This window comes from Poecilia reticulata, linkage group LG18 (assembly GCF_000633615.1).
Source record: "Poecilia reticulata strain Guanapo linkage group LG18, Guppy_female_1.0+MT, whole genome shotgun sequence".
In the NCBI taxonomy this organism is placed as follows: Eukaryota; Metazoa; Chordata; class Actinopteri; order Cyprinodontiformes; family Poeciliidae; genus Poecilia; species Poecilia reticulata.
The window spans coordinates 3,181,434-3,192,438 of record NC_024348.1 but is presented as its reverse complement, the minus strand read 5'-3'; the positions used below and the strand labels follow the sequence as shown (position 1 = coordinate 3,192,438).

The 11,005-nt window shown below is 40.1% G+C and overlaps 1 protein-coding gene across 3 annotated transcripts in view; it reads left to right on the top strand.

Annotated features, from left to right (window-relative positions):
* The window catches only part of dock11 (dedicator of cytokinesis 11), an 82,571-nt gene that overhangs the window by 64,915 nt on the left and 6,651 nt on the right, over positions 1 to 11,005 (top strand). For all 3 annotated transcript variants that reach the window (XM_008435027.2, XM_008435026.2, XM_008435028.2), the window contains 9 exons: positions 1,612 to 1,669; positions 3,490 to 3,596; positions 3,786 to 3,908; positions 5,976 to 6,089; positions 7,580 to 7,726; positions 8,120 to 8,330; positions 9,479 to 9,669; positions 9,792 to 9,892; positions 9,985 to 10,123. In XM_008435027.2, coding sequence (XP_008433249.1) covers positions 1,612 to 1,669; positions 3,490 to 3,596; positions 3,786 to 3,908; positions 5,976 to 6,089; positions 7,580 to 7,726; positions 8,120 to 8,330; positions 9,479 to 9,669; positions 9,792 to 9,892; positions 9,985 to 10,123 — 1,191 coding nt within the window. The remainder of the gene's footprint in view (positions 1 to 1,611; positions 1,670 to 3,489; positions 3,597 to 3,785; positions 3,909 to 5,975; positions 6,090 to 7,579; positions 7,727 to 8,119; positions 8,331 to 9,478; positions 9,670 to 9,791; positions 9,893 to 9,984; positions 10,124 to 11,005) is intronic.

Below are 11,005 nucleotides of genomic sequence, written 5' to 3'. Positions count from 1 at the left end.
TATATATATTTACCCGAAAACAACTTTGAAAACAAAATTTACTTGTGTGTTTACACTCAGATCTGACTGCATTAAGTGTTTGTGTGTTGAAAATGATTTTCCAGCTGACGATGCATCAACTAGCTCTGTCATTGTGACATTGTGATGGTAGGATGAGGTATGCCGTAGTGTTAGATTCCAATCCAGTTTGTCTTGGCCTCAGTTGTAAGTAGGCCTGTCGCGATAAACGATAAATCAATTAATCGGACGATAAAAAATCCTATCGAGATAATTTTAATTATCGTCTTTATCGTCTCTTCCTGACTTTTTTCTTTCTGTTGATGACGCTGAATGAAAAAGGCTCAGCTCCGGTGCTCTCCACTGACCCTCCCTTCCTCATTTCCTTAGTCTAATGTCCAGCGCACATTACAGGAGTTGTCGGCCCATTTTCAAACCCTGAGAGACACATTAGCCGACAGAAATCCCAGGTATAACGGTTCGATCGGGTTCGTCATGCCGTGTGGTGTCCAGCCACATGGGCACAAAATAATGGCTACAAGTCCAGTTAACTAATTTTAAAATCAGGCATTAATCAATGCTTTACTAGAATCTACCTGTGATGCATGTGGCTAGAGTCAGCATAAAGTCCTGACTGAATGAAAATCATTATAACCTATTTATGTTATGTTAACTAAGAACAGCTGAAAACTTACCGGGTTTATCAACTGCGGTAGTAATTTGGCTCCAACTCCTCCCCTTGTCATTTCTATATTCTTTGCACGAAACGTCAAATAAATATTAATGTTGTTTCCACATATCATCTCCGATGTCCGCTGGACTTCGGGTTGCCCGTGTCAGCTGTTTGGGATTCCACTCCGTAATTTCCCCTCAGAAAGCAGGAAGATAATCCGCCTTTCTGATTGGCTACCTGTCACATTCAGCGTTAAGCTCCCAGTCGGGGAAAACCCCTGATTTAGATCGGAGCGGCCACGACGATCTACCGTAACCCACCATACACTGCAGGATGATCGGTTACGAAATCACCAGCAACCATCTTAGATCGGCCAACGATCTAAGATTGTCATAAGGGGAAAATAGGGGCAAAAAATGGTGTAGTGTGAACTACTGCATTAGGTAGTCGGATGTGTCCGTTTTCTCTATTTAAATCTAGAGATTACTGAAGGGCAATATAGTATACAGACTTCATAATCTGCACTCTTTTGGTTGAATGCAGTATTTATTTCCACTTTGGCTTTATGTTGTTTAGTTTTTATTCAAGTACGTTTTTTGTTAATGGAGACTGAGAATCCATTTTATTTTTGTTTTTGGTTGTTTTGTTTATTTAGTTTATCAGTTCCAGTGTTATGTGTTATTTTGAAAATAAATATCAGGAAATCGCATGCATTATTAGTCATTTCCATTAAATCAGTGTCAAAAGGTCTTGAAACAATATTATCGTTTATCCCAATAATTTCTTTAGACAATTAATTGTCCAGCAAAATTTGTTATCGTGACAGGCCTAGTTGTAAGCTAGTTTTATGTTCCTTTATGCTTGTTTCTGTTTCCGGTTCTGCTCCGAGACAAATTGAACCCATCCAGCTGGTTTTCTTGTGCCTCTCTCTCTGTTTGCAGGCTGCCATGTGCTACGTTCATGTGGCCGCGCTGGTTGCTGAATATCTGTACAGAAAAAGTAAGTCTGAACACAAAACAAGCCGTTGTTTTTATCCCCACCTGAGGACTAATAATAACTCTGCTGGGTTAAAGCGTCATGTTTGACGACAATTGGCTGCTTGAGATTCCTGAGAACTAAAACTAAGTTCTCAGGAATCTGAGAACTTAGATTCCTAAGAATCTAAGTTCTCTAAATGTTAAACTGAGTTAACATTTTTGTTAACTCAGTTTAACAAAAATGTTAAACTGAGTTAACATTTTAACTGAAACAAATGAAAATGGTAATTAATAGGGAAAAAACTGAAACTAATATATTTTTATACTGGAACTATACCATGCGTTTACTAACTAAAACATGCTGAAATTATAGATATGATATCTTTCATTTTCATGTTTATGAATCTATTTATTAGCCTTTTGAACTGAGGTGAAATTGATTTACGCCCCCTTCCCCAGTCCACACAAGAGGTTTGCATCAGCTGTTGGCAAATTACGACACGCCTGGCTTATACAAGTCTGCAAAATGGTGACAACAGAGGTTGAGACAAAACACCAGTCAGTTGGTTGTTCAACAATAATTTAAGTCATTTTTTTGAAAATGGTACCTTTGGTTGAGTATTCATAATTTTTTAAAATCTGCACCTAAAATTAACTCAGGTAACTTCAGATTACCTGAGTTAATTTTTAGGTGGGGATCTTATGTAAGATTACATTTAGGTAATCTAAACCTGATTGTTTAGTTTTGTTAGCATAAAAAAACTAAAACTACTATAACAAATAAAAACTAAACTAAAACTAAACAACATTTAACTAATAATTAACACTTTATTTGAAGGGATGTGCATAAGACTAGCATGAAACAGCCATAAACATGACATTACAGTGACATAAAGTAACAGTGGTCATGAACATGAAGGCGTGTTCATGAATGTTTACAACTTTGTCATAAAGCTTCATTCACTTTATGACATAATGACACTTTAATGAAACGTTGCACTAAAAGTTGCATTAAAAGTCCATTAAAAAAGTGTAAGCTTTGCATTATTTGGTTAATGACACTTTTAATGGAAAGTTTTAATAAAATTTGCGTAAAAACTCTTTAAAAGTGTCAACTTTACATTAAAAGTGTCATTATTTATTTGCATGAAGACTCCTTCATGTTTGACAGTCATGTCAGTCTTATGCTCACCCCTTCAAATAAAGAGTTACCATAATAACTAAAAAAAACTAGTAAACACACTCTAAGAACTAATGAAAATTAACTAAATTAGGCAAACAAAAAGTCACAGTGAAGTAAAACAAAACTATTTTGTTCAAAAACTCAAAACTATTACAACCCCGGACTGGACTGCAGACAGCACACCAGGCTGCAAAACCATCACTGGTCGACCTGAGAGATCATTTTCCTGCTGTGGTACTTCAGGAAAATGTCCTCCAGCATCTAAAGACCTCTCTGTGCGCCACTGCATGCAAAGGAGATGGCCAGCCAAAACAGCGTCTCACAACTAGCTTCTATCTCATGCAAATCTCGCCTTAAAATAATCCGCTAAGCAAATGCGAGGCGGCTGTTGGCAGTGACAGCGGGTTGTTTATCTGCAAAGAATCACATGCATCTTCGAGTTATATCTGCTTCGATTTGGGACCAAGTCACCACACGGCGTAGCCATGACCCACATTGTGCTACGTGTGTTTGTGCGAGGTGAATTCCTTAAAGCGACTCGGGCATCAAGTGTGTTCGTGTGAATTTACTCAGAGCCGGTGCCTTCGCTGCTGGTACGACTCGATCAATCATGTGTCAGAATTTTTCTTTCTCTGTTTTTTCTGCTCCTCCTCAATCAGAGTTGTTCCCGTGCGGTCTGACTGCATTCAAGAAGGTCACCCTTAACATCGAGGAGGAAGCAGCCATGAAGGAGGACACAGGAATGCAGGATGTGTATTACACTGAGGTGTGGCCCTCAGATTTCATTTTCTTATAATAGACACGACTGTTTGCTTTTCAAAAGCCCCGATTCTGATAATATATCAAAGGAGACTCTGCTTGTTATCAAGAAAATACATTTTTAGCTCCATTAATTTTGACTCTTTTCGTCACAGTAGAGTTCAGAGTTTACCCTTCCCTCTGTCCTGTTTCTCAGGAAGTCCTGGTGGAGCACCTGGAGGTGTGTGTGGAGGCCCTGTGGAAAGCCGAGCGTTACGAGCTCATCACACACATCGCCAAGCTTATCATCCCCATCTATGAGAAACGCCATGAATACGAGGTATCGCATCAGTCCGGCTCAGGTTTTGTTTGTTGTCGTCGTCATCGGACCTGCCAGTCACTTTCTTTGACGGTGAAACTTTTATCATTCCACCCACTGAGCCGTTTATCTCAACCTGCTCGACTTGTTCTGAGTCATAAGGGCTTTTTACGCAACACTGATTTTCTCTGTTCTAAAGGAAGGGACTCGTTAGACCCCAACTGACTGGCTGTGAAAGTCAAGAGAGTGAAACAGATTAATGAAGTGAGCCTGTTTACACACCGTCTGCTCACTGATCTAATCTGTATTAAGAAACATATTTCAGACTGTTTTTAATGCTCCATGTTTGTCTTTCCAGTATCACTGTGACTAGGGCGTCACTGTGAAACACAGGGTGAAGTTTCTAAAGTAGCTTGATAACTCACCACTGTTCTTGTAAAGATGGTGGTTTAATAGGTAAAGTTTTACTCATATATCTGTAGATTTGGCAGGAAATGGTAAATGGACTGAATCTAAAATAGTCATACTGACCACTCAGTGCTTTACATTGTGGATAATCATAATCACAAAATATTTAAATCCATAAAGCATGTTAACAGATATAAGCAGTGGTCGGAACTTCTAACTGTAAAGTTAGTTGCACTAATCCTAAAGCACTAATAAAATAACATTAGTTCTGTTAATTCTAAAGTGCTACACCAACATTTAGCAGAAGTTAATGCTAAATCATTAAAGCACTAAATTCAGTCAGGTTGATGTTCACCATGAGCTAAAACATAGCATATTGCTAAGCGTGCTAAACTCTTTCTAAGTTAACAAAAACACTAAATCACTAAGGGAAAAATGAACTCGGCTATAATAATTTTCAGTTAAGGTTTTTTCTTTGGTTAGATGAAGCCGCATGGTAGCACCAATTCTGAACCGTGCCTGAGAGCTACAGGGTGTTAAAAAGGGCCCAGACTTTCTGGTTTATGGTAGCATAAGTGCATGTAAAAAATACCTAAGGGATGCTCCTGCTGAACAGTAATGAAGCTGTTCACTGTCTGGTCATTTCTTCTGGAAAACATCCTCACAGGCTGCATAAAAGTTTAAAAACGGCTCAAACGATTTCAGTTTAAACACCAGAGAAAGAAAACAGGTCTTTGAGAGCAGTGGCAGTGCAGTGGGAGGTACAACATCTGCATCAACACCTTATATTTTGAAGTAGTAGCTGGCTGTCTGTCATTGTTAACAAAATATTTATTTTTTTTCTCCTCCTGACTCTCAGGCATGTTGAAAGTTTGTCGTAAAAGCTGCCAGTCCGTAACCTGAAACAGACCAAACAAACCGTCTCTTCTCTTTAATTTGTCTCCTTCCAGTCAGTGGAGGGTCTTAGTTTCCAGTTTAACCTGCTGGGTTACTTACAGAGTCTTGCAAAGGTATTTAGTAGCTGCACATTTTGTGCCATTACAAGCTCAGCTTTAATGCCTTCTATGCGATAGACTAACACAAAGAAGCACATACCTGAAGGGAGAGGTTATAGTTTGAAGTGAACATTGGTACCGTCAATTGGTACTTGAAACATTGGTATTTGACGTTGAACAATTATTCTCAGAATTAAAACGGTAACTCCGCTTTTAGTTGAAATACGGGCATCGTTAAATTCTCTCTGGCTTCTTTTAAAGTCGTTGGTTTCCCACAGTAAATATGCTCCTCAGAGTGAAATCTTTTCCAAATCATTTAACGTCACCGTTGCTAAACTCTATCTGAAGAGAAAAAATCTCAGTGCCTCCAGACACGAGAACATCAGACCCAGTTTTAATTGACCATTTGTAAGCAAAGAATTATGGAAACTTGTTCTTGTTCAATTGAACAATTTTCTGAAACTGACTGTAGTAGATTTTCTTAATTTTGGGACGTCGACCGTATCCGTATCTGTGACAGCCTCATGCTGTGGGTGGAGACACAGCAGTGACTGTGTTTGTTTTCATCGGCTCCCGCTTTTATCTCATCTGCGTATTCATTCCTTATGCTGTGTGAAATCCTCTGTTTACTCCGTGGACATGAGACAGATCTTATAAATGATTGTTTCTTCTGATTGTGTTTCAGAAACTGAGCCGCCTGTATGACACTCTGCACAGAGCCTACAACAAAATCATGGAGGTGATCCAGTCAGGCCGCAGGCTGCTGGGGACGTATTTCAGAGTGGCTTTTTATGGGCAGGTACGTTCTGCAGGCTTTATTTATCCAGGAGAGAGGTTTCACCTTCAGGAGAAATGTCACTGCTCTATCACAAATCATACGTAAACTTTTCCTCTTTTTTTTTTTTTGTTGGAATGACAAATTCCAACAAATGTTTGAGAATGTTTGCAGGAGAAGTTACATTACCTAGAAGTTTACATGCACTAATATTATAATACTATGTCTTTTAAGAATTTTCCATAAATAAATATCAGTAAATTGAAAAATATGATTAAATGTTGTTAATCCGCACCGTTCACTAATTTAAGTAAGTGACATTCTGAAGAAGCCTATTCAAATAGAATGTTTGTCAAGAGCAGTTTTTGTGTTTGTGGGGATGTCACTGCCTTACAGATACCTAAACAATTACATATAAATAGTTTAACATAATTTTTACATTTATCACAATAGTACCACAAACTATCATGATAAAATAAGTGACTATCACCCACCATTATTAGTGAGTGTCATTGTCACAGTGAAATAGGCTGTGGTAAACCATTATTTTAGTAGTCGTGTAATCTATCAATCAACAGTTGTATTTATCAACTGACGATTAATTGAGTAATCAAATAAAAAAATTTGATAAAGTAAAACATTGGCAAATAATGTGATAAGCTTAGAGAAGCTAAGAGCTTATAAAATGGATCTGACTTTTTAAGTCAACCTGGGCAAAAATTTAAAAAAAATGAAATTGTATTAAATTTAATAAAGATAATAAAGCAGCAGGCTTAGAAAGATGTACAAAAATGTCGATAGTCCAGCTTGTAGTTTACATATTCATCTTCAGTCAATAGACAGAACCTGAAAAGTGGACATGTCCGAGGAAAAGAGGACGTTAGTTATGCTAACACTTAGCATTCGTCAACAACTTATAGGCAGAAGTGGGAGTGTTGCGCAACACAAATAATCATCCGTCCGGAAAATGGCGCGTTAAATCGCAAAACACCATTTAATGAAGATTCAAGGGAAATTATCTGCCTCAAGGAATTTTAATAATCTAAGTACTTGAATCAGTAGATTAATCTTTACCTAAGGGAAACAAGATGGAACTGAAACAGACTGAAACGCCACTCAGCAAGGAGGGAGCCAAAAATACAGATTACAGTTTGTAAATGCTTACAGGGACAAAGACTTTAGTTTTTGGAGCTAAAATACATTTTTTGGCCATGATTACTTTTGCTATAGTTAGAGGCAAAATGAGAAGCTTGAGAACACAATCCTGGCTGTGGAGTGCCGTGTTGGGCTGGTTGCAGTATTACAGAGACTGATGCACTTCACAAAGTAACACAAGAAATCAAGAAGTAGAAGTTGAAATCTTGGCAGAAATAGCTCATCTAACTGGAAGCACTTAAAGCTGAGGTCGTGTTCACCGACTCGCTGCGGCGAGTTCAATAAACAGACAGATGTTTATCTTGTTCCACGTTTTAAAGCAGAGCCAATCCTCAGCGGGCTTCTGTTCTCGTTGGTAGGGTTTCTTCGAGGAAGAGGATGGAAAGGAGTACATCTACAAAGAGCCCAAACTCACCGGCCTGTCCGAGATCTCGCAGCGCCTGCTCACCCTCTACGGCGACAAGTTTGGGACAGAAAACGTCAAGATCATTCAGGACTCCAACAAGGTGCCAGCAGCAGACCGATGGTCACTTTAATTGGAGAGCTGCAGTCGGAGCTGAAACACAGTCTGGAATGTAAATAATGTGTTTGGCTTTACAGCCTCACTGCTGTATTGACTCAGAAAATATCATTAGTCCAAGATAATGCTGGGAAATGTTCTTTCTCCAGCATGATGAGTTATTACAGAGTCTCATCTGATAGATTGATCTGATATCTGAGTGCTTTCAGAGGTACCAGTGAGGATTACATGCGATGTTTAAGCCAAATGATTCAACTTTTTACACTAATTCCTTTACGGTTGGAAAGTTGCTTCTGGATGCCGTTGTCTCCCTCCCTCAGTGGCTCTTTGATTCCTTCCACATCTGTTCTTTTCTCAAACCTTCTGGCTGATGTTTCAGGTGAACCCCAAGGAGCTGGACTCCAGGTTCGCCTACGTCCAGGTGACATTTGTCAAGCCCTACTTCGATGAGAAAGAGGCGCCAGAGAAGAAGACGGACTTCGAGAAGTGCCACAACATCAGAAACTTTGTGTTCGAGACGCCGTACACGCTGTCGGGGAAGAAACACGGCGGCGTGGAGGAGCAGTGCAAGAGGAGGACGGTCCTAACAAGTACATAAGGATCACACACACATACACGTTTGCGTGGCTGTCTTTGTGGGGACTTTCCATTGACTTCCATTAATTTCTACAGCCTAAACTTTACCCTAACCCTATCCATTACATACCTAACCCTAATCCTATGCAAAACTCAATAAACACCTTAGTCCTAAATCTGACCCCTGACTCAAAAACAGTGTTTCCCCTTGTGGGGACCAGGCTTCGGTCCCCACAAGGAGCAGTGGGTCCCCATAACGTAGTATGTGTCAGGAAAATGGACCCCACAAGGTATTACAAACAAACGCACGCACACGCACACACACACACACACACACACGCACACACGCACACACACACACACACACACACACGACATGAAAGTGTGAACTTTTTCACATTTTGTCAAGGTGCAGCAAAAAAAGAGATTAATGATATTCAGTTTTTAGAGGTACAAATCTGAAAAGTATGACATAAAGAGCAAAAGCTAGATTTTATTTATATTAAAATCATGTTCTTTTGTGAAAAAATTATTTATTTAAATTGTAAAAAAGCTCAGCAAGTTTTTCAGCAGATAGCTCGGTATCGTCTTCCTTCCTCTTCGTCAATACGTTGATGTGTCACATAAACTAAAATACATCAGAGTTTGTTACTGAAACAAAAGGTGAGAATGGTGCAGAAGTATTAACACTTTGACAGGCTGCGGTTTGGAGAAGTCTGCTGTTTGTTTGTTTTTCAGTCCTATATGGTCACCATCAGATCGACATTAATTATGCATTTGTTTCATTGTTATTGGGATGACAAAGAAAAAAAACAACAGCAAAAGTTGGACAAGTCGTCAGGTTCATAATAATTTAACACATGGTGTGTGTGTGTGATGTGGAACATTAGCGTGAGCGGCTGGTAGCTGAGCAGAGCGGACCCATCCGTCGGCGCCTCATCAGGCCAGCCAGGTTCTCTGGTACCAGCACCAACACCCTGCAGGCCTCTGCATTGTCTCCGTTTCCTAACACGGACACTCCTTCTGCTTACTCCCTGCAGCCTCCGATACCAGCTGGGGGAAAATGACGCTTTTGTTTGTTTGCTCGTTTTAAATTTTTTGCTCGTTTTGCCACATTTGCATGCATGACTCACCAGGGCTTTGCGTGCGCTCTTGTCCCCAGCCGCCAACACCTTCCCGTACGTGAAAAAGCGCATCGAGGTGAAGGGGGAGAGGCAGGTGGAGCTGAAGCCCGTGGACGTAGCCATCGACGAGATGAGGGCGCGCACGGCCGAGCTGACCAAGCTCTGCTCCAGCCAGGAAGTGGACATGATCCAGCTGCAGCTCAAGCTGCAGGGCTGCGTCTCGGTGCAGGTACATCCGCCACACAGGCCCCGGCCCACGGACCCTCAAAGTCCCGTGTCCTGTGTTCGACTTGTGCACATAAAAAGGCTGTTCAGAGATCAGTGACAGAGATGAGTTGTGTGCTGCTGCAGGTGAACGCAGGCCCCATGGCGTACGCCCGGGCCTTCCTGGACGACAGCAAGTCCAACTCATCCGGCAGTAAGAAAGTCAAAGAGCTCAAAGAGGTTTTCAGGTAAACATAGGCCGAAAGAGATGAATCAAATAGGCTTCAGATTTAGCATTATTTTGTTAAAGTTTACGTTTTACTCTTTTCTTTGTCTGCAGGCGTTTTGTGGAGGCGTGCAGCATGGCGCTAGACATTAACGAGCGAATCATCAAGGAGGACCAGTTCGAGTATCACGAGGGCCTGAAGTCCAACTTCAAGGACATGGTGAAGGAGCTGTCTGACATCATCCATGAACAGGTAACCTGGAAGCTAGGGTAACCTTTCTCAGCTAGCTAGCTGAGAAATGGGACCACACCTTCTTTAGTCATATCTGAAAGTATGAAACTCTTGTTTGTAGAAGCTGTTAGTCACACAGGTTACATCAGAGGAACAGAGGCATTCTTTATTATTTCTATCTTCTCTGGAATCTTTGAATCTTGATAAGTTTGTAAAATCCGGACACAGACTGAGGACAGGGCAACCATGAAGAATATGAGTAATGAAGAGGTGGATTGTAGACGAAGAGACTTGCGTAGTTGGTGAAGATGAGAATTTGTACTTATTAAGCATTTAAATTTTCTGCAAGTAACCAAAAAAAAAAAAAGGTGAAATGAACCAATTAAATAAAGATGTCTGTATTCAGGGTGTACGCGCATCTCTAAAAAATATAGACTCATAACTAAATGTAAGCTGGCCTTAAATACATTAATCACAGATCTTATGTTTTGTTAACAGGACTAATTAATTTCATCTTATTCTCATACGTAGCTTGTTTTTTTTGTTGTTTTTTTTGTGCGACTTTTCTGTTAAGCAAGGGCTTGAGTCACGTGCAGATGCTTTGGGTAGTGAGTAGCTAATACGTAGCTAATGGGTAGTGAGTAGCTAATACGTAGCTAATACGTAGCTTGCTATGCCCCTGCTAGCAAGCTAGCAAGCTAGCAGGGGCATAGTGTGTAGCAAGTAGAAAAAGCTAGCTAGCAAGTAAAAAGGAGCTAGAAGAAGAGAAGTACTTTGTTAATTTTAAAGAATCCAAGTAATTAAGTGATAACTTGCAGAAGCTGAGAATTAGTTGAAGTTGGGAATTTGAACTTATTAGAAACCTTTTTAACTTTTGAAATTTTATGCAAGCTTCTTATATAT